At 39.5% G+C, this 23,935-nt stretch overlaps 1 protein-coding gene and 1 non-coding gene across 3 annotated transcripts; both read left to right on the forward strand.

The window, feature by feature from the left end:
• The first annotated feature begins 87 nt into the window (after window positions 1-87).
• On the forward strand, window positions 88-23,510 carry CSTF2 (cleavage stimulation factor subunit 2). 2 transcript variants are annotated; one of them, XM_047076293.1, is made up of 16 exons: window positions 88-161; window positions 1,013-1,091; window positions 1,605-1,774; window positions 2,508-2,644; window positions 3,119-3,238; window positions 3,348-3,485; window positions 5,441-5,564; window positions 10,061-10,123; window positions 12,464-12,523; window positions 12,705-12,806; window positions 13,173-13,314; window positions 14,335-14,510; window positions 15,075-15,367; window positions 18,769-18,879; window positions 20,853-20,978; window positions 23,309-23,510. In XM_047076293.1, the coding sequence occupies exons 1-15, from the start codon at window positions 104-106 to the stop codon at window positions 20,973-20,975; spliced, it is 1,896 nt and encodes a 631-aa protein (XP_046932249.1). In that variant the 5' UTR covers window positions 88-103; the 3' UTR covers window positions 20,976-20,978; window positions 23,309-23,510. The 2 variants fall into 2 exon arrangements, with proteins under 2 accessions (XP_046932249.1, XP_046932248.1); XM_047076292.1 differs by lacking the exons at window positions 12,464-12,523; window positions 12,705-12,806.
• On the forward strand, window positions 17,430-17,514 carry TRNAR-UCG (transfer RNA arginine (anticodon UCG)). Its single transcript has one exon. It is a non-coding gene; the product is annotated as a tRNA-Arg (tRNA).
• Window positions 23,511-23,935: the final 425 nt, after the last annotated feature.

Below are 23,935 nucleotides of genomic sequence, written 5' to 3' on the forward strand. Positions count from 1 at the left end.
AGTTGCTTCCGGCTTACGCGGCTTACAGACGCGTGTTTAGCGCAGATCTCACGCGCCGTACGGAAGTGTGCTCTGGCGCACCGGAAGCGGCCGGAAGAGAGCGATGGCGGGTTTGACTGTGAGAGACCCTGCGGTGGATCGTTCTCTGCGTTCGGTGTTCGGTGAGAGGAATTCGTGGAGCCAAGCATCAGGGAGGCGCAGAAAGAGACAGGGGCTACGAGGAATTCCCCGTGCACCTCATGAATTGCCACAGGAGCTGGTTATGGGTTGGGCTTGCAGCTCTACCTACCTATCCTGTGGGGCGGCCAACCTGGTGGACTCGCGGGCAAAGTGATGCCCCTTTCCCCTGAGGTCTCACAGCCTTTCTAAGATGTGGCTGAGAAAGTTAAACTAGCGTTCAGCTTCGATGCGTTTGTCCTTTCACGAGCTTCAATCATTGCCTGCAATTGAGGGCGCATGGCAACTGTCCCTACTACTTCTCACCCCCTTTCTCAGAATACAGATTATATGCTGAGTGTATAGATCCTTGTGTCCACTTGCCGCCCTCCATAAGGACTTTCCTCTGCTTTTTACCGTAACATTATCTAGTTAGATACCTGTAGCGGCCACCTGGCTTCTTAGGGTGAATTGTGAATGAATTTTTAAAATACCAAATACATTGGTATTTTTAGTTCTTATTGATAAGATTCGCAGATTTTCAGGTAAATACCAATGCCAGAGTTTTTCACCAAAGTTAAGGAAAATCATAACACTTGTCAGATAAGTCTACGAACTGCTACTAAGGAGTGCCTATACCTTTTATATTTACCCTTAGTGGTTTATTTGTTTTCTAATTAAAGTCAGCAGACAAAATTGAAATCTTATCTGAAGTACCCATGGAACTGGGGTTGTAGGAACACAATTTTGAGGTAGTTATATTTTCAATGATAGAAGTAGATACTGGTTTACTTTCTCACCAGAGAAATGGGTTACAAACTCAAAAGTTTTCATATGTTGTCTATTTTCTTCGTAGTGGGGAACATTCCATATGAGGCTACTGAAGAGCAGTTAAAGGACATCTTTTCTGAGGTTGGACCCGTTGTTAGTTTCAGGTGAGATCCCCTTTGACTACTTGGGGTCTTCTTTAAAATCACAAATTTGGCCATTAGCAATAATGGCAAGGTTTTTACTGGTGACTTTTCACATTCTTCTGTTTTTTTGTAACAGTTTTATTCAGGTATGATTCATATACCATACAATCCACATTTATTTTTACTGAAAGATACTTTTTTTTCATTTAAAAAATATTTCAGTGAGGGGCATCTGGGTGGCTCAGTCAGTTAAGTGTGACTTCGGCTCAGGTAATGATTTCATGGTTTCAGTTCAAGCCCCACATCAGGCTGTCCTGCTGTCAGCACAGAGTCCGCTTTGGATCCTCTGTCTCCCTCTCTCTCTGCCCCTGCCTGGCACACTCAAAAATAAGCATTAAAAAAAAAATTTCAGTGGGGCGGTCAGAGTGATAAAGTTACTTGTCTTACAGTGGACCAAATTAGAACATGGCAATGTTAGCAGGAAACCTATATGTGTGTAACATTTGTGTCTGATACTTGGTTCTGCTCTTCCAGGTTGGTGTATGATAGGGAGACAGGAAAGCCAAAGGGTTATGGCTTCTGTGAATACCAAGACCAGGAGACGGCACTTAGTGCCATGCGAAACCTGAATGGGCGTGAATTCAGTGGAAGAGCACTTCGAGTGGACAATGCTGCCAGTGAAAAGAACAAAGAAGAGCTGAAGAGTGAGTATAAACCTTATTTGTATGCAACATGAGTTAGTAAAGACGTATTGAAGATTTTCCATTTATGACCTGTTTTAGCATCTAGTGAAATGGTTAGCCATGTAGCTTTTTTACTTGACCCACTTAAGGCGCCTGAGGCGCCTGCATTAAGTAAGTGTATTTCTTTGAGAAACAAAGTACAGTTGACTTTAGAACTCCCTCTAGTTGCCAAGGAGTTGATTTCTAGTTAAAGATGAATTTGGGCTCACTAAGCCATTAGTTGCACTAATAACTGGGTCATTAGTTTGCCACTGCTGTAACTGTTTGTCAGATCTGTAATTAGTGGGATTACTAAGGCATTCTCTCGGCTTTTTTCATGAAGTAACAGATGAGGAATTACATTTTGAAATTGGTATCTTTATCTATTATTTTGCTTCTGAAAATTAGCATCTTTATCTATTGTTTTGCTTCTGAAATGAGTTGTCAAAAGAAATTGATATGCCCCATCCCTAATTTAGGTTAACATTGTCCACCTATGTGATCTTAGTCCCAGCTTTCCTCTGAGAGCAGAAAATACACTCTGTCACTTTCCTCTACAGAAATAAGAGACTTGCAAATCACTTATTTCTCAGTTCCAGAGAATTTACAGTTATCAACGGGTCCTGGAAGGGAAGTAGCCCTGGAAAGTAGATACTTGAAATGATTTAGCTCTTAATTTTGCCTCCTTAACTTTTTGTACTTTCTTCCTGATCAGGCCTTGGCACTGGTGCCCCTGTCATTGAGTCACCTTATGGAGAGACCATCAGTCCTGAGGATGCCCCTGAGTCCATTAGCAAAGCAGTTGCCAGTCTTCCACCAGAGCAGATGTTTGAGCTGATGAAACAAATGAAGGTGGGAGGAGGCATTAGGTTAAGAACAAATCAAATCACAGCAAATTTTCAAGGAGTTAATTGATAAAGTTAATGGAAATGACTCCCTGAGCTCAAATATAAGGTGTGCCTGTTAATCACCATTTCTTGCACCTTTGATATGCCATATGTCCATAGCATATTTTACATTTTGTGCAAGGAGCTTTCCATTTTTGTACACGAACACAACTATACAGTCTGGCTTTTTGTGGCCCATAGATATCAGATGCAGATATTCAAATGTGTCTTTTTTCCTAAATGGTGGTATTATGGTATTTGAAATGCCTCTTTCTTCTCTTGCCTGTCATGACCAAAATTTTATGTGCTATGCAAAAACCAATGATAGCTTAAAAAGCTTCTTGAATATTACATTTCTCAGATGAGAATGGCTCTAAATCACTATTAATTTCTAAGTAATAAGTATTGAACCTGATGATGAATCTGTTTATCTTCTCAGCTCTGTGTCCAGAATAGTCCTCAGGAAGCACGGAACATGTTGCTTCAGAACCCTCAACTGGCTTATGCTTTGCTACAAGCACAGGTAGTGATGAGAATTGTGGATCCAGAGATTGCCCTGGTGAGTGCTGCTTGTTTTTTATGGAAATGCCACAATAAACTTTGAGTGGGGTAGGAACTACTTGATTGCTTTGTTAAACAGCTCATAGATTTGTCTTTTTGTTTTTTAGAAAATTCTGCATCGTCAGACAAATATCCCAACACTGATTGCAGGCAACCCTCAGCCAGTCCACAGTGCCGGCCCTGGCTCAGGATCCTCTGTGTCAATGAGCCAGCAGAATCCTCAGGCCCCTCAGGCCCAGTCTTTGGTAGGGCTTTACCTCTTAATATTACTTTTACCTGTTTTAGAATGCCATTTTCATTTTAGGAAGATATATTGAAAGAAGAATAGTCAGGAGTTGAAGATGATAATTTCAATTTCCAGACATGATAGCAATTTTCAGTTTGCAGGGTATATGGCCTCTGAATGAATATAGATGCAGTGCCAAGTTTGTAAAACAAAAAGGTCCTTTCTGTGTGCTCTTTTATAGAAGCTAATCTTTTGTTTACGTGCATGCATGGTACTGTGGTTGACAGTTTGTTCTACATAGGTCTCATTTAGTACTTATAGCAATTGTATCAGGTTGGCACTCTTATTATCTCCTTACCAATGAAAGTGTAAAGCTTGCTTTCCAACCGTGACACAAAACTTTGAAGCCATAAGAAATAAATACATTGGAAAGCTGAAAATTTTCTGTATAAAGAAAAAGAAATAGGGACGCCTGGTGGCTCAGTAGACTAAGCATCTGAATTCTGCTCAAGTCATGATCTCATGGTTCGTGAATTTGAGCCCCGTGTCAGGCTCTGTGCTGACAGCTCAGAGCCGGGAGCCTGCTTCGAATTCTGGGTCTCCCTCTCTCTGCCCCTCCCCTGCTCACGCTCTCTCTCTCTCTCTCTCTCTCTCTCAAGAATAAATAAACATTAAAAATTTTTGAAAAGAAATAAACACCAAAGACAAATGACAAATTGGGGAAAGTATTTGCCACACTCATGATGGATAATAGACTGATTACTTAATCATGTTCAAGAATGTTTATTGTCACAATATAATAGTGAAAAATTGAAACATCCTAAATGTACATCAGGGGGAGAATGGGAAAAATGTATATTTATCCACTGTGTCCCCATTAATGACTTTCAAAAACATAATTCCATATAAGCAGGTAAGATGAACTAGGATACAATGCTATCAACACAGATAACCCAAACATTCTAAAAGTGAAAATAAGTGGATGTAGAAGCCTTTTCAAAATATGGGATATATGTGTTTGCATATATTCCAAAAATATGCTGAAATGTGTTTAGTATGTATGTTTGTAATGATTTATATATGATTTCAAAACATCTGTAAAAATTCTTAAGTGGTTGTCTTAAGAAGGGGATATTAGGGAGGCACCTGGGTGGCTCAGTCAGTTAAGCCTCCGACTCTTGATTTTGGCTCAGGTAATGATCTCATATGAGGTCATGGGATTGAGTCCTGCAGTGGGCTCCCTGCTCAGTGTGGATTGGGATTATCTCTCTCCATGCTCACTGTGCTTGAGATTCTCTCTTTCCCTCCCTCTCTCTCTCTCTCTCCCCCCCTCCCCTGCTCACATTCTCTCAAGATAAATAAATAAGCTTAAAAAAAAAAAGATACAATATGCAGTTGAGAAAGACCATACAGCAGATTTCAAACATATATATTATTTATTTTCTAAACTGTACGTTTATTTTATTTTGTATATAATTTATATATCTGGACTTTTTCGTAACAAAAATGTTCAACCTCAAAATAAGACAAATGTGAACAGAAATTACAATAATCTATCATTTTTTACCTATCACATTGGGGGAGATAAACAACTTGAAGTCAACCATGGGTGCTACATGTGGCCTCACAACACATATCAGACTTGTCAGTCTCTACTTTTATTTTTTTAATAAAGTTTATTTATTTATTTGGAGAGAGAGTGTATGCATGTGAGTGGGGGAGGGGGAGAGAGAGAGACTATCCCAAGCAGGTTCTGCACTGTCAGCTTGGAGCCTGAGGTGGAGCTTGAGCTCACCAATCATGAGATCATGACCTAAGTTGAAATCAAGAGTCAGAAGCTTAACTGACTGAGCCACCCAGACACCCCGGTCTCTGCTTTTAGAATGTGGTCCATCTTAATTGTGTTCTATATAACCAGGCTCATCATGTGTGTGTCCAGAGGCATGTACATACTCTGTTTTTTCTTTTGATCAGGGTGGAATGCATGTCAACGGTGCACCTCCTCTGATGCAAGCTTCTATGCAGGCTGGAGTTCCAGCACCAGGGCAAATACCAGCAACTGTAACAGGACCTGGCCCTGGTTCCTTAGCTCCTGGAGGTATGTTTCATTTAGAGTCTTCACCATTTTGGTATTTTGCTAAAGTTTTGTTGTAGCAATTGGTATGTTGTAGCCACATTATTACGTGGTAAAGAGATCTTGATATAAAATTAATATGCAGCTAAGAAATATATCCTAGGTGGAGGAAATAGTTGATATCTTATATATAGATCTTCTGTGTCTGATTAAGAGAACAAGGAAAAGGACTACAAAATGGGAAAATCCAGTAAAACTTCCAAACTTCCAAATGGAATGAATGGGAACTAGACCAAGCCAACAAATAGAAGGTACAGGAAACAACATTGTAAAGTAAGTAATAATAAACATAGAGTAAGGAGGAAGGAATAAAATCTTTTTTTTTTTATTTTATATATGAAATTTATTGTCAAATTGGTTTCCATACAACACCCAGTGCTCATCCCAAAAGGTGCCCTCTTCAATACCCATCACCCACCCTCCCCTCCCTCCCACCCCCCATCAACCCTCAGTTTGTTCTCAGTTTTTAACAGTCTCTTATGCTTTGGCTCTCTCCCACTCTAACCTCTTTTTTTTTTGTTCCTTCCCCTCCCCCATGGGTTCCTGTTAAGTTTCTCAGGATCCACATAAGAGTGAAACCATATGGTATCTGTCTTTCTCTGTATGGCTTATTTCACTTAGCATCACACTCTCCAGTTCCATCCACATTGCTACAAAAGGCCCTATTTCATTTTTTCTCATTGCCACGTAGTAAGGAATAAAATCTTGTATAGAGGTTAATTCTACTAAATGTGAAGGGACTCAATTTTCCCACTGAAAGCCAGAGATTTGGGTTAAATGGCACATAAAAAGACACAAAACAATTGTACTTATTATTATATTTAACAAGTATAAAATTGTACTTTATTAAATGTAATCAGACAAAACTACAAAAAGAAAAAACATTTTGAAGCTGTATCTTTTCATTGAAAGTGTGTATATAGAAATTAAGAGTGTTGCTATTATGCTTATAGTTTTTTCTCATTCAACACTCATAACTAAAAAAGTTATGAGTGAAATAGTGATTCCCTATATGAAACTCCTGTATGAACACATGACGTGTATCAATATTAAAGTTTTTTATGCAACGAAATTGCTTCTTGTTAATTTATCTAATCTAGGTTAGATTGACTACAGCATTACTACTAGAGGATAATTGAATCTAAATTGTTCTGTATTGTAGAGAACCTGGTCTACAGAGCTAAGTTGACAAGGAATAGGGGAAGGGATTTTAAAAGAAATTTCAGCAAACTCATGATTTCCATTTATCTATGCAGTTAAAATATCTTTCAGTGAAAAAAATGAATTCTGTATTTTATACATTTTTGAGTTATGGGTACCTAACTTAAAAATATTACAAATTGTGATGTGGTCCTACTACACATGACAAGTATGCAACCCATGATATATGCAGCTCATAATGTAAGTTGAAAACACCCAAAGTGGACTATACCCTGTTCAGGGAGACAAGTGCACTTGGATGTCACAACAGTGTCAATTTGCTATAAAAGTTTCTGTGTCCTCCATTTCTGCATTTGACATTGTCATGAATTATTAACATAGTGTGTGGATCAGCATTGTCTGTGGACCACACTTTGAGTACCTTTGTACTAATGGACCAAAAATAAGTGAAGACATTGAGGAATAGAGTAGCAGAACCAATAAGCACAATTTATTATTGAGATTTGACTAAAGAATATACTTTTCCCCCCAAATGACCATGGAACAGTAAAAAAAAAAAAAAAAGTGACTATGTAGTTGGCCATAAAATTAAAAGTTTAAAAAGTAGAGATTTTACAGGCCACATTCTCTTATTATAAGCCAATAAAATTAGGGGCACCTGGGTGGCTTAGTTGGTTAAGTGTCCGACTTCAGCTCGGGTCATGATCTCACAGTTCACGAGTTCGGGCCCCATGTCGGGCTCTGTGCTGACAGAGCCTGGAGCCTGCTTCAGATTCTGTGTCTCCCTCTCTCTCTCCTCCTTCCCCACTGGCACTCTGTCTCTTTCTCTTGCTCACTTGCTCAAAAATTAATAAACATTAATTTTTTTTTAAAATAAGCCAATAAAATTAGAAATAATTAAAAGGTGACTGAAAAATAACCTTTACTTGGGAAATTAAGGAACATACATTAGGTATCCTTGAATTAAAGAGAACATAAAAAGGAAATTTATAAATTATCCAAAAGACAACAAAAATAGTGTACTTTATACAAAAAAGTGTGGGAAATAGTGAAGGCAGTACTTAAAATGAGTATCTTTAAATGCCTGTGTTATTAAAGAATAAAAGAGCTCTAAGTGCTGGTTTTAAAAAATTAGGAAAATAATATTTTCGATGGTATGTTTTGTGAGTTTGTAGCACTTATACTCCTGAAGTTTTTAAAACATCACTAGGACTTTTAAAATAACCTCTACAAAGCTCTTTGACAATTGGTGAGAAGAGGGAACAACCTAGTAGAAAAGCAGGCAAAGAAAATGAGTAGGTACTTCAAAGAAGAGCAAATCCAAATGGCAACAAAAACAAATCCATTTATAGTCATAGGATTGGAAATTAAATAACAAGATTTCAAAGATAGACGACACTATTGGTGGGGAAAGTGGTATCATAAATTAATTGGTAGCAGAAATGTGAAGTTTTTCAGCCTTTTAAGAAACTAGTCTCACATTTAAAATTCATGTACACTTTGACCCACCAATTCCACTTCTGGGAACCTAGCCCATACAAATAAAAGTGTCATCATGTGATAGTGTATAATATGAGAAGTTATGCCCAGAAGTCCTTCTGCCATTGCTTTTCTTAGATCCTAAATCTTTGTATTGTTTTACTGACTGGTCTGAATAAATCCTAGAATGTTGTGATTAGAAGAGACCTTTGAAATCATTTAGACCTGTTCTCAAACTTTAATGTACATTAGAATTACCTAATTAGCTTATTAAAACTCAGATGCTGCTTCCCACCCTGAGACTTTCTAATTCAGCAAGTCTGAGTTAGGGCCCTGGAATTTGCAGTTCTAATAATTCCTTGGTGATACTGACACTTCTGGTCTGGGGACCACATTCTGAGAACCACTGGTTTAGACCAACTCATTCACTTTGCAGGTGAGGAGGCCTGGGCATATGCTAATTGTATTAAATCACTTGTTCAAAATCACAGTTACTTTGTTCCAGTAGAGATAGGGCTATCCCAGGTTCAGGTTCTTAATTAATGGCTCTTTGGTGCCTGGCATGTTAAATGGAGTAAGAGAATATTATGTATTTTTGATATTTTAGTTAAGTATTAATAAACTGCAAACAGTAAAGCTTGTCTTTTCTCCCCGCTCACAGAATATATTGTTGCTTTAAGGAAAAAAGAATTACTGCTATATGGAAAGGGCAAGATAAGGACTTGTGATGCATAATTATTCTTTGTGTAGCAATCCTCATATCCCAACTGGTTAGGATAGAACTAAGTGGTTCTCAATCCTGTTAGACCCTGTGGCCTCTTTTCATAACAGATACTTTGCAGTGACTTTTTACTATCCTGAAATGAAATGCACACTTATAACCTACTTAACATGATTTCCAAGAAAATAATGTCCTAACTACAATATAAAGGAGAAGCAAAAAGAAATTAACCTATAATAAAAAATATTTTTAATACACAAGTGTTCAGGCATGACTACACAAGAAACCAAAAGGTAGCAGTCAGATGCTTGCACCTATACCATGAAGTAAAAGCTACAAATGTAGACAAATACAGGTATGTTGTTTTGGCAACACAAATACCAAAGAGACTATTGATGTTAGTGATGTGATTTTTCTCAAGTGGTGAAAACTCTAGGTAAAATTCTTAACAAAACAAAAAATGCAGTACCCATAATTAACTCAGTAATTGTATTTCTGGAAAATTCAGTACATCTGTGTATATACATAAGTAGGGAAAAGAACTTTTTGTTTACAGATACAACAGACTTAGGTTCTAAATTCAGATGACCATAAGCAGGTTTTCATTTGTGTTAATGTTCACCAAGGCATTTGAGAGTTTTGCAAGACAAGATGATTCTGGATTCTGGAGGACTGTTTCAGACATTGCAGGGCATCTAGTATCCCTGTTGGCTTTTCATTAAATGCCAGCCATGCCCTCTAAATCTTTTCACAACTAAAACCCACACATTTACAAAATACCCTGGGAACAGTATTGCCTCCTATGAGAGGAGTTATGTGGATAAGTGCCGTTTTTCTCCTATGTAACAGAACTTCTGCCACGGTTTTGGTAACCGGTGAGATTAAGTATTGTCATTTAACTCGCTCTTCTGTCACTGAAGCCTAGAGTTCACTAACAAACTCTACTTCTGTATACCTGCATTGTTTCAGGATAGTTATGATGTTCCTGAGTAGTTTTCTGCCTCTGAGGCCAAAAGAACATTTGTTAACTCAACCACTGTCCTAATTTTTTCTCCACTGTCATAATTTGTGTTTTTCTTTGCTTCCCTTTATCTTCTAGGAGGAATGCAAGCCCAGGTTGGAATGCCAGGAAGTGGACCAGTATCCATTGAGCGGGGACAAGGTAAATAAATATTAATATCTGATTAATGTGGATTGGACTTGGAAATATTCTGTATCTGCACTATCTTACTATAGCAGCCACTAATGATATGTGGCTATTTGAATGTTAAGTTAATTAAAATTGAATTGAAATTAGGTAAAACTTAAAATTCAGTTCCTCATTCACACTAGCCACATTCCAAGTACTCAATGGCCACATGTTGCTAGTGGATACTATACTGGATAGTGCAGATACAGAATATTTCCATCATTGCAGAATATACAGCACCAGTCTAGATTTTCCATCTAGTGACCCAGAGCCCAGCTGTATAAGAATTGATGATAAATCAAGTGGATCCTTTGTTTCTATTTAAGTTATATCACCTTTTCCTAATAGTCTAATGATTCTACTGACATATTCTCTGTTACTCTGTGGCTATCTGTTGACTGAGTAAGGAATTTTAATAATAAGCATGTAACACGTGACTGGGCATGAAGAAGCCTAAATTTAAACTGCAGAGAAAACTGGGAGGAGGTCAGAGGTCTAAAGCTTACTTGATAAGAAGAGCATGTTGTACTGTGGCAGTAACACTAGACACCACAGCAGAGCCACTCCAAAATCTCCACATTATTTCCCTCTGTTACTGGAGTTTGAAGAAAAAGAAAATACAGTAGTTTGGTTGAAAACATTAGGAGGAGACAGTGAGAAAACAGAAGGAATGAATGATAAAACTGAGTGCATACTGTGGGCAAGGCACCTTAATTTTCACAGACAACTGTGTGAGTTAGGTGGCAGCACCTCAGTTTTCAGGTAAAGAGGTGGAGGCTCAGAGTTTTAAAGTTACCTATTTAAGGGGCATGGTAGTAAGTAAGTAAATACTGCTGTCTGAGTAATGTGGACAGGACTCAGGCCACTCATCTCTTCCAGCCAGTAAGTGGCAGAGCAAGACTCTGAAGTCTCTGAAAAAAATCTATACTCTATCTGAAGAGTGCCTTCAGTGCTTTTTGTTCTTACTCATTTCGTCATTTGATGAGAAAGAACTGCTTTGGACAGCACAGAGAAGTTTAAGTTACTTCCTAGCATATGGCCTATAAGAGAAACTCATTTTTTAAAAGCAAAATATTAACATAGAGGCCTAAGTACTTTACTTCTTGTCTATAGTTTGTACACTAGGGTTGGTTGTTGAAGTGACAGAACTAATAATCTTGTCAGATAATTGACAGTGGGACCAAGCTCTTGACCAAATGTCTCATCTAAAGCAGCCTGTGCTTTCGTGCTTTGTGCCCCTCCCTCTCAGCCACTATCAGCAGATCGTATGTGTATCCCAGAATATTTTTGCATTAGGGAGAAATTGGGGTTGCAGTCATATTCTTCTTCCCAAGCCATCAATCAATCAGTCATGCTTTAGGTGTTTAATGCATACTTCCACAAGACATCTTCTTTCCTGCTATAATTGTCTTCACCTTTCTGGTCAAAAGTTAGCAAAGGGAAATGACTTGGATTTTGAAGGTAGATAGGTGTGTCTTCTTGAAGAGATAAAGTGAGATGAGTTTTCTTTTATAGTTTGTCTTCAGTACTTAGCAGAGGAAGCAAGAATCTTTCCGTTTGTACCCAGTTTTTCTTTTCCTGGAATCCATGCTTCTTATACGCATTTGTAATGGTAAAAGGAGACAGTGATGTGTTTAAAAAGATACTTCTTGCCTTCCGCCACCTTTGTGTAGTATTAGCACCCTTGTCATCTCATTAGTCTTTGTTTGCTGTTGTCATGTTTCATTATTACTAGAGACTTGCAGTGGCAGAGTGTTTCTTGAGGGGCGATATTATCTTTCTTTGTCTAAAGCTCACTCACTGCATTTCCCATGGAAATTTTTGTGCTTAAAAATATGGCAAAAATAGTACTGTCCAACTTGTGTTATGGGCCTCTTCAGAATAAATCTTGCCTTCTAGGTTCAGTACAGTCTCTTTCATGTTTTGCTTATGAACGTATGTTTATGTTCTTTGCCTAACTAGGGGTTCAGAACCATCCTTTTTTTTATTTTGTTTCCTTTTTTTTTGTAGTGATATAAGGAGATTTAGGTGGACTTGTAGTAGCAGAGGCGAAAATCGAAAGTGGCTGAGTAAAATCATTGGCTGACAGGTTTCAACTTAGGAGGTAATCTCATCACAGCAGAACAATTTCAGATCCCAAAGAAGCTAATATAGTTCAGGAACATTTTGTAGCCTGGGGCAGGCTCCTTGGCTTTGTAACTTACGTGTATAAATCTCCAGCGTCTGTATGTGTATGTTTCTCTGTGTGTGCGCACATGCGCAAGCTGTTTCAAGTGTCTGCTCTTTCTCCTTTTGAACTTACTGCTCACCTAGGAACACTACAGCACTCGCCCGTGGGACCCGCCGGGCCTGCATCAATTGAGCGAGTTCAAGGTACCCATTGTATCTGCGGGTTTCCTTTTGTTTGTGGTGTTCAGGGTGGGACATTGAGAGGACAAGGGCTGCTTGGCAGTCATCCTCACGTTCGGAACCCAAAAGGGTAGTGTTTTGGGTTTTTGTTTTTAAATTTTTTTCCTGTTGGGGCCACAAGCCTAAGATTGACCTCTTCACACAGGGCAGAGAACATGGATGATATGGGCATCTGTCCGAGGCTGTACTCCCTCCCTACTGGTGTCAGGAGGCTTGGATGGAATAGCAGTCTGTAAGGAGACAGCAGGTTCTTGCAGAGCCATGGCAGTGTTCACATAATGCCAAGACCCTACCTCTCTTTTGTGACTCTGGTCCTTGAACTAAGATTGATTATAAGGAGAACCAGGAGCATAAATTTCTTCAGGTTGCAGTGCTAGTCCTTGGCAGGTTGCTCCCCACTTTGCTCTTTATATAATTCCATCCATACCTCTGACATGGCACAGATTCTGCCTACACCCTGCTTCTGTTCTTGAGCTGCAAGAGGAGTCTGCTGTGGTGAGGTTTCACCCACTCTCAGGTGTCTGAATTATGTTGTCAGTGGTTATATAGAGTCATTTCTTGTTTTCCTTATGTGTCCTTCACAACAGTAACTCCCTGTTTGTTTTCCTGTCAGTGCCAATGCAGGACCCCAGAGCAGCTATGCAGCGTGGTCCCTTGCCTGCCAACGTCCCAACTCCTCGAGGTCTACTAGGAGATGCTCCAAATGATCCACGTGGAGGCACTTTACTTTCTGTAACTGGAGAGGTAGAGCCTAGGTAAGCACTAACAGAAGGAAAAGATTGGATGGGGCATCTGGGTGGCTCAGTCGGTTAAGTGTCCGACTTCGGCTCAGGTAATGATTTCATGGCTCATAAGTTCGAGCCCCTCGTCTGGCTCTGTGCTGACAGCTCAGAGCCTGGAGCCTGCTTTGGATTCTGTGTCTCCCTCTCTCTAGGCCCCTCCCACACTTGAGCTCTCTCTCTCTCAAAAATAAATAAACATTAAAAAAATTTTAAAAAGAAGGAAAAGACTGGAGGAATCAGAATTTTCCCATGGTTTGAGAACAGTCTTTCTGTACCAGTGGTACCTATTTGTCTACCTCAGAAGATAGATAAGTATTCATAGCCACTGTCCAAGACTAAGCACTTCTCCTTGGACAGAACCATATAGTTGAGTATGTCATTTTGAATGAACCATGGCTACTCCATCTTTACAAATGAGAAATTCTGGCATATGTACCTGAACAGGAAAAACTTTTGCATAATGGTAGTAATGATATTAATAATAGCAGTAATGATAATAAGAACAATGATTGATGCTAATGGGGATTATGCCTCTGACTCTGCTGTGAGTACTTTACTTAGATCATCTCATTAAATCTACACAACCACCCTGTGAGATTGATACTAATATACCAGTCATATTTTACAGAGGAAGAAGCGAAGCTATAGAGAGGTTAAGTAAATGTGCCCAAGATCACACAACTAATGTGTGATAAAGCCTGGATTTGAACCCATACAGTAACCCATGTTTTTAAGCACTGTACTACATACTCATTCTGTACAGTGGGTATCTTACCTCCTCAGTTATGAGCACCCTGACCAAATGTGAAATTCTAGAATGCGTGGATTTACATCTCAGCACTTTTTTTGACCTGTTTGGTGTTAATTCTCTTAGAATTCGTAGACTGATGTTTGCATCAGTTCTTTGACTTTTTTACTTACTGATCTTCTGGTTAATAGTTTTGGTTGTTGTTTTGTTCTGTTTTAAAATATAACATTTTCCTCCATCTCTAGAGGTTATCTGGGACCACCTCATCAGGGTCCACCCATGCACCATGTCCCTGGTCATGACAGCCGTGGCCCACCCCCACATGAAATGAGGGGAGGGCCATTAGCTGAGCCCAGACCTCTAATGGCGGAGCCAAGAGGACCCATGCTAGATCAGAGGGGTCCACCGTTGGATGGCAGAGGTAAGGGGGAGACCACATCACAAGGCTGACTGGTAGTTGCGGGCTGATAATAAACCCAACTATCTTAGGCCCTAAGCTGGTATAAAGAAGGTAGGGCAATGGGGTTGAAAAACATTTTTAAGGTTTATCTGCAAATCTGTGAAATTGGGAAGGAGAATGTAGTATCATGTGCACTTGAACAACACGTTTGAACTGCACAGGTCCGCTTATACATGATTTTTTTTTTTTTTGGTAAATATAGTACAGTGCTAGTTTCCTTAAGATTTAATTAGTAACATTTTCTTTTCTCTAGCTTACTTTATTGCAAGAATGCAGAACATAATACACATAATATACAAAATATGTGTCAATCAACAGTTTATGTTTTCGGTAAGGCTTCCAGTCAACAGTAGGCTATTAGTAGTTAAGTTTTAGGGGAGTGCTTCAGTCCTCACACTGTTCAAGGGTCAGCTATAGTTGTGGGGGAGATGTGACTAGAGGAATAGATTTCTTCTTTGATTGTTGGGTTTTTTTGCAGTAAGGATGAGTAGCTACACAGTGGTTTTCTTACAACTTTCTTTATAGGCGGAAGAGATCCCCGAGGCATAGATGCACGAGGAATGGAGGCACGAGCCATGGAGGCTAGAGGATTAGATGCCAGAGGATTGGAGGCCCGTGCTATGGAAGCCCGAGCGATGGAGGCCCGTGCGATGGAGGCCCGTGCGATGGAGGCCCGTGCAATGGAAGTCAGAGGGATAGAAGCCAGAAGTATGGATACAAGGGGCCCAGTCCCTGGTCCTAGAGGTCCTATACCTAGTGGAATCCAAGGTCCCAGTCCAATTAACATGGGGGCAGTTGGCCCCCAGGGATCCAGACAGGTATGTGCAACACTCACTTCTTACTTCTATGTGAAATCTTAATCTATTCAGGAATTGATAATTAAGCCTGTTACTGCTTTCTGATTTAGGCTATTTCTCAGTTTGTTAAAACGGGAAGATTAGAATCTCCCTTCTTTTAGTTTCTGTGTCCCTTAAGGTGGTTATTTGCTAGGCACCAGGATTGTGGCAACCTTGTCCCACAATTTAAGGAGCTCTTCCATTCAGACCAGAGTCCCTGCAAATTTAGGAGACAGAGTGTGTCTCACTAGAATCTAGGCATGGATAATTTGAAAAACCTCCTCCAAATGATTCTAATGTACAACCATAAGAACTGCATTAGAGCATATGAACAGCTATAGGTAATCAATTCAGGTAATCTTAGTTTTGCAGAAACCTATTTTAATTTACTTTCATCAAACAGCCTAAGTGAACAGTGGAGTATCAAAGGCAATTTACTAATGCTTACCTTAAAACCTGTGGAACTGAATTCTTATCTCTTCTTGTTTGGCTCTTTCCAGCTCTGTGTATGTGGTGATCTATGATTGTCTATGTGTTGTCATCTCCTCCCTTTTCAACACAATTGGTTGTGGGGAGATGGTGATATACATGTGGCTTCCCTGAGTTTTTAGGTGCTAGCACCTTCATCTCCCTCTAGCCCCTCCGTCTTCCTTTCTCCATTTGTCTTCCTCCTTCCTCTATGTACTTCTGGCTCTCTTCCCTCTTCCATATGTTTATGTGTCTTGCTCTCGTGTGTGTGTGTGTGTGTGTGTGTGTGTGAGAGAGAGAGAGAGAGAGAGAGAGAGAGAGAGAGAGAGAGAGAGAGAAAGAGGTAGGGGGAGAGAGTCAGCTGGAATTGAACATGTCAGCCATCCATTTCTCTTGTTTTATAGATTTGGAAATTGAGATCCAAGAATTCAGGTTACTTGTCCAAATTCACACAACTAAAAAGTAACAGAGTAAGGAATAGAACCCACTATTTTTTTCCACTGTACCACTCTGTCCTGTTATCTGCATGTTATGTATGTGTGTAGACATACATGTATGTATGTCTGCCTCCCCCTCTTTAATAGGAAATACGAGTATGTCGTTTTTTGGTATGTGTGAAATAAAACCGTTCTCTATTTTTTTTCTTTCAAGTTATGCTTTTTAAAAAATGTGTGTGTGTGGGCCTTGTTGTTTATTCTGCCCTCTATGGTCAGTAGCCTCATAACAAAAATGGTTTTTATGCATTTATTCAGTCATTCAACAAATATTTATTGAGCACCTCCTGTGTAGCAGAGACAGCTTTAGGTACTGGGGATATAGCAGTGTGAACAAAACAAAGTTCCTGCCCCCCTGGAGCTTGCATCCTAGCTGGGAAAACTGACAACAAATAATTGCATGATTTGCTTGTATAATTCTGTCAATATTTTCATTGAAAATAATGGTTGGAAGACTGTTTCTGGAGAAAGTCTTGCTCTTTCATCTCTGCTAGTACTTGAACTCATTACTCTGTAGTGTTAGGTTTATATAATTTTAATTAGTAGATTGTATAAAGCCTATTAGATCTGAGGTGACAATAAATTTTATCTTCAAACCTTTTTTTTAAATTGTTTAAAGTAGTATGTTCATTCATACATAAAAGATATACAGTGAGAACCTTGCTTTGTCCACTGTATCCATCTCCCTTGTGACCCCCATCTCCTACAGATAATTGCTTTTGTTCAACTTCTGTTATATCTTTCTAACAAAGAAGACTGTTAGAAAATATGCATTGTTAAAAAATGTATATTTTTCCTTTCTTTCACTGTCCTTGTGCCTAGGGCAAAAGCATAAACTAGGACTATCTTAGGCAAACCTGGTTGTGTAGTCACCTATATTGTGACTTGTCTGCCTCGAATAGGCACTCCTGGAAACTTGAAATGGCCATTATTGAATGGTTAGGTCATGTTATAATAGTTCAAATTAGTATTGACTAAAATGTAAAAAATGTTATCCTCACAGATATTTCAGATCTGTAGCACAACATTAAAGTTCAGACCGGTCTCTGGATTCAGTATTGATAACAGAAAGTGATAGGGGTGCCTGGGTGGCTCAGTTGGTTGAGCGTCTGACTTCGGCTCAGGTCATGATCTCACGGTTCGTGGGTTCGAGCCCCATGTCGGGCTCTGTGCTGATGGCTCAGAGCCTCGAGCCTCAAGCCTGCTTCAGATTCTGTGCCTCTCTCTCTCTGCCCCTCCCCTGCTCACACTCTGTCAATCTCTCTCGAAAAATAAATAAGCATTTGAAAAAATGTTTTTCAAGAAGAACAGAAAGTGATAATGAAGTGTATTATGCTTCCTTCCCTTCTTAAACAAGATAGGAAAAACAATTTTCACCATTTTTTGATTACTCAAGGTCATCATTACATGTACCCATTACTGTATATGCTGTAACAGAAAACACAGTTACCTCCTGTTTGGTTTCTGGTCTCCTCCACTGTCAGTTTGTCACCTGGCTCTTCACATTGCTGTCCTGGTATCTGCTCCTAACGGTTTATCACATTTCTTTTTGAGTTTTGATGCTTCTAATTTTCTGGGGAAGCAGGTAACAAGTTAACAATTTGTGTTTAATAAGAGTACCTCAACTCTGGGTGAATGCCTGAGTGTGAACATAATAGCAGAGGAACTTAAACAGTGATTCTAGGTGCTCTGAGGCCTTTTCCTTGGGGTATGGTAGTCTTCCCAAAGATTGAAGTCACCAAAGATCTTAAATAAGTGATATAACTGCATTTTGTTCTTTTAACTTGGGTCAGTGATATTTCTTGGTCTGTAATTTAGCAGAAAGTATCTGCTGCATATTCTCTCTGGAAAGTTATAAAAAGCAAATGTTGGGCTAATAACAGTCTTTTCCCCAGAGGCCTTCCCATCTCCTTTCTGCCTCTGCCATTATGATCGTCTCTGCCTTGCTTGTGGGATAGGGCCCTTTGGAACAAACTGCCTATGTCTGATTGAACTAGAGGTAGGCGGTATCCCTGTGAATGTAGCTTCCCCAGTGGACCAGCATACATTATTTCTAGAATCTGCTGGCTTTCATTTCTGTTTCCACTGAGCACTAGTTTCTAGGATGCTCTCAGTTTTCTCTGTGTTTATGCAGCTGGATTTTGCTTGATTTGATGGTATCTGATTGTTCAGTGTTATATTTGTTGATGATGCTGGAGCTATTGTAAGCAAATGTGTCTAAGTTGCTAGTCGATCTCTGGCTAAACTCTGCCTTCTGCCATTGCTAACAGTAGGAAATGATCTTCAGAATCATTAATTTGCTTTTTTTGTTTTTTTACTCATATCCATAATCAGTTCATGTTTTTCACATTATTATTGGATCCTGAATACCTATATGAGAAGTTCTGAAACATCTCTCCTCATCTCTCTTTATGCATATAGGTCCCAGTTATGCAGGGAGCAGGCATGCAAGGAGCAAACATTCAGGGTGGAGGTCAGCCTGGGGGCTTTAGTCCTGGCCAGAACCAGGTCACCCCACAGGACCATGAGAAGGTAAGCAACACTGCCTCCAGTGGCACACTTCTCTTGGATTCTGCTTTTCTTTTTTCTTTTTTCTTTTTTAATTTTTATTTATTTTTGGGAGAGAGAGAGGGAGAGCAAGAGAGAACAAGCCGGGGAGGGACAGAGAGAGAGGGAGACACAGAATCCGAAGCAGGCTGCAGGCTCTGAGCTGTCAGCACAGAGACCAATGCGGGGCTTGAACTGAAGAACTGCGAGATCATGACCTGGGCTGAAGTTGGACACTTAACCAACTGAGCCACCCAGGCGCCCCTAAATTTTTTTTTTTAATGTACATCCAAGTTAGTTAGCATATAGTACAATGGTTTCAGGAGTAGGTTCCTTAATCCTTGTTTGTTCTCCACATTTAAGAGTCTCTTATGTTTTGTCCCCCTCCCTGTTTTTCATATTATTTTTGCTTCCCTTCCCTAATGTTCATCTATTTTGCATCTTAAAGTCCTCAAATGAGTGAAGTCATATATTTGTCTTTCTCTGACTAATTTCGCTTAGCATACTACCCTCTAGTTCCATCCACGTAGTTGCAAATGGCAAGATTTCATTCTTTTTGATTGCCAAGTAATACTCCATTGTGTATATATACCACATCTTCTTTATCCATTCATCCATCGATGGACATTTGGGCTTTTTCCATACTTTGGCTATTGTTGATAGTGCTGCTATAAACATAGGGGTGCATGTGCCCCTTTGAAACAGCATACCTGTACCATCCCTTGGATATATACCTAGTAGTGCAATTGCTGTGTTGTAGGGTAGTTCTATTTTTAATTTTTTGAGGAACCTCCATACTGTTTACCAGAGTGGCTGCACCAGTTTGCATTCCCATAATTTTTTTTTAATGTTTATTTAGTTTTGAGAGCAAGCGAGCATGAATAGGGGAGGGGCAGAGAAAGAGGGAAACACAGAATCCAAAGCAGGCTCCAGGCTCTGAGCTGTCAGCACAGAGCCTGACACAGGGCTCGAACCCACAAACTGTGAGATCATTACCTGAGCCGAAGTTGGACACTCAACTGACTAAGCCACCCAGGCACCCCAGGATTCTGCTTTTCAATTACTATGTGAATGTCCTGGGTCTCTGGAGTTCCTTTGGAAGCAATGGTTTACTCCTATAACTTTTTTTTATGATCTTGCTATCTGAAAATTTATCAGCCTGGTCTTAAATATCTTTTCTTTTTTAATGTTTTGTTTTATTTCTGAGAGAGAGCATGAGCAGGGAGGGACAAAGAGAGCAGAAGACACAGAATCCGAAGCATGCTTCAGGCTGAGCTGTCAGCACAGAGCCCCACACAGGGCTCAAACCCACAAACTGCAGGATCATGACCTGAGCCAAAGTCAGACGCCCATCTGACTGAGCCACCCAGGTGCCCCTATGGGCCTGGTCTTAAAATTCTTTAGTGGATGTATATAAATGGCGGCTTATCTTACATTTCAGACTCAAATGGCAGCTTATCTTACATATCAGACTCATCTGCCATAACTGTTTTTGTTTTTTTTTTTTTTTTGTAGGCCAGCTTGACCTGAAAATCCAAGTCTCTTTTTTCCCCCACCTAAAAACAATAGCAAATCCCCCATGAGTATGTCTCTCTGTTTCTATATTTGACCATTGTGGGGAGCTCATGTCTGATGGAAAGACTAAAACTTGTAAAAAAGAGAGACTTTCAAAATGGGACCAAAAACTAAAGACTTCCCAAGGCTCACAGATAACATGTTAGTCTGCAAGAACTTTGGGTTCATGCAGGTGTCTGATTCGAGTCTTCTAATCTTAGGTATTATCGTACTTGAGCTTTTCATTGTGCCCTTTCTCACCAGCTGGGTTTTTAACTTGGTTTGGGTGTTTTTTGTGTACAGTATTCTAGGCGTGAAATATCCTTCCTTTTTAGACAGAAGCTGGTGTTGTTTTTATGGCTGCCATCATGAAAACTCACTCCTTTTTTTTTTCCTCTTCACAGGCTGCTTTGATCATGCAGGTTCTTCAACTGACTGCAGACCAGATCGCCATGCTGCCTCCTGAGCAGAGGCAGAGTATCCTGATCTTAAAGGAACAAATACAGAAATCCACTGGAGCACCTTGAAAGGTGAGCCAACTTAACCTGCCTAAGTTGGACAAGCTCCTTGTGCATTTGGGGTATTAGATGCTTTCAACCTTAACCAACAACACTCTCCTGATCTCAAGACTGTCCGAGGCCTGCAGTCCTCTTGGCTACACTCTTCACCCTTCATTAGATTAGGTCAGCTCCTATGAAGATAGCAGAAGGCAGCAGGGTATTTGTTCAGTTGTTGAGTTGGTTGTAAGCTTTTTTTTAACCTTTCTTTCCTAATGGCAGAAGTAACATGTGATCACTTTTACAAAGTTAATCAAACACAGAAATGTAGAAAGGTCAGGGTAGGAAGCTCTGCTTCCTCAATCTCATTCCCCAAGCAACCTCTAAATATAGTTTGGTGGGTATCCTTCCAGAATCAGTTGTGTTATTGTATTCCACATATTCTCCATCAAAATGGAGAAAATGCAAAACATTTCAATAAGATGTATAAATATTTTAGTTTCCAGTATTTATTTAATATTGACTGTGTTGAGGTTAAACTGATAGAGCACCATCACCATCGGTCCCTTTACATTTTAGAGGCTGGGGTACACCTCTGCCCTTTATTTTTCTTGCTTATCAGTCATGTAAAAGGGATCATAATCACGTGACCTAACCTGATTCTATGTATTTGAGTTTCTTTTAAAAACCTTTTTCCCCAACACCTTGTATTTTGTAAATAATTATTTTCTAAAAACAGTTTAAAATTCACATTGTCCCAATATTGGCTGGAATATCACATCGTGAATTTCTACTTTCTACCCCATCTGTATTATAATTCCCATCCACATATTATAATATAATAGTGAGGAGCGCCTGGGTGGGTCAGTCGGCTGAGCATCTGACTTGGGCTCAGGTCATGATTTCACAGTTTGTGGGTTCAAGCCCCGCGTCAGGCTGTGTGCTGACAGCTTGCTCAGAGCCTACAGCCTGCTTCAGATTCTGTGTCTCCTTCTCTCTCTCTCTCTCTGCCCCTCCCCCGCTCATGCTCTGTCTCTGTCTCAAAAACAAATAAATGTTAAAAAAATTATAATATAATAGCGAATTCATTTACACCATTTAGCAGTCTTTACTAAATATGTTGTGTTTTTAATCCATATTTGTAATGTCATTAAAACATCCAAACCAGAAACATGCGTCATATCTGTATTTAGACTTTAAATTTTTTTTTAATATTTAGTTTTGAGAGATAGAGTGTGAGCAGGGGAAAGGCAGAGAGAGAGAGGGAGACACAGAATCTGAAGCAGTCTCCAGGCCCTGAGCTGTCAGCACAGAGCCCGACGTGGGGCTCGAACTCACAAACCATGAGATCATGACCTGAGCCGAAGTCGGACGCTTTAACCAACTGAGCCACCCAGGCACCCCTGTATTTAGACTTTAAATGACTAAAGTGTAATGAGAAGCTGTCCTAGATGGATGGCTAGCTAGACTTTAACTTTTTAGTCCAGATACCTGAGGCATTTTTTTAGTAAAAGAATAGGCTATTATATTTAGAGTAATAGATTAAAAACTATTCCTGTCTTTTACTTTTTCTAATTTATTTATGTCAGAGAAGGCATGCCCCACAACATGGAGAAATTACTCTTTTTGGATAATAGAGGTAGAAATATTTCTGAAAGTTCTTTCATTATGTATTCTTGCTCATAAGCTATTCCCAAGCCGTGCACACAAACCACAGGGCAAGGGTTTTTGTTTGTTTCTATTTTGAAATAATTAATATAAATTCACAGAAGGTTGGAAGAATAGTACAAAGAGCCTCGTGTACCCATCCTTAAACTTCCCCCAAGTATAACATCTTGAGAAGCTGTTGTGCAGTGCCTTTTTAGTTTGTAGTACAAAACCAAGAAATTGACATTGGTACATTTCTGTTGAGTACAGACCTTACTCAGTTTTCACTATTTTTTAGACATATTATTTGTGTGTGATCAGTGGTTCTCATCCAGAGGCAGTTTTGCTCCATATAGGAAATTTGGAAATGTCTGGAGACGTTCTTGGTTGTCAGAACTTTAGGGGATAGTGTACTACTGGCATTCAGTGGGTAGAGACCAGAGATGCTTCTGAACATCCTATAACCACAGGATCACCCCCCACCCCATAACAAAGACTAACCTGTCTCCAAATGTCAATATTGCTGAGGTTGAGAAACCCTGCTGTCAGGTGATTACTTTGGGGATCCTGGAGGTAGACACCTTAGGAATCTGTCCCTGGTGATTTGCCTTTTTGCATAGCCTCCCTCCCTTCCTTTAAATTTTTTTTTTCCTGATGTTTGGGGAAGAGAACTTTTTCTCCATTTCTAATGGCTTTCTCCCAACTTTTTCTTACAGGTTTTCAAAAATACCTGGCAACAAATCTGGAAATTAATTCCATAACTTTGTTGAAATGTTGCAAAAAGATGACTTCTGCATCCTAACCCTTGAATGAATGCCAGGTGGAGGATTCCCATCACCTTCTCTCAGAACAAAATCAGTTCATTCTGTTGTCTTAGTTTGTATATTTTCTGTGACTTGAAATAAACTTTGAACACAATTTTAGTATACTGCAGATTGATACACATGACCTTTTTGCTTTTAAAAAGGTGTACACCAAGGGTGAAACCTTAGAGATGTGTTTTCAACCCTTACCGCAGTATTGTACTTTAATGTTATATTGCCATAGCTCTGTTTTTCCTTTAAGTTAACCACTTATTCTTCTTGATGATATTTGAGAATTTCTCAGAAGCAGTGTTTTCTAGAACTTAGTTTTTGCTTTGTTTGCTTCCAGCAGAAATAATGCAATTTGCCCTTTGAGAACTTGCTAGAACTTCTGAGTTTACTGGGAGAAAATAGCCCATGCTTAGAGCTGTAAAATGGCAAGAAGGACAGCAAAGCAAAGAGCCTAGCAGAGCAGTGTATTTAGTGTAGAAAAATCCAATTATCAGAATGTACTTTTATCAGTAGCAGGTTTATTTACAT

This window comes from Lynx rufus, unplaced genomic scaffold (genome assembly GCF_022079265.1).
Source record: "Lynx rufus isolate CCGP_SWC_20201006 ecotype Redwood Valley unplaced genomic scaffold, mLynRuf1.p SCAF_14, whole genome shotgun sequence".
NCBI classification, from domain to species: domain Eukaryota; kingdom Metazoa; phylum Chordata; class Mammalia; order Carnivora; family Felidae; genus Lynx; species Lynx rufus.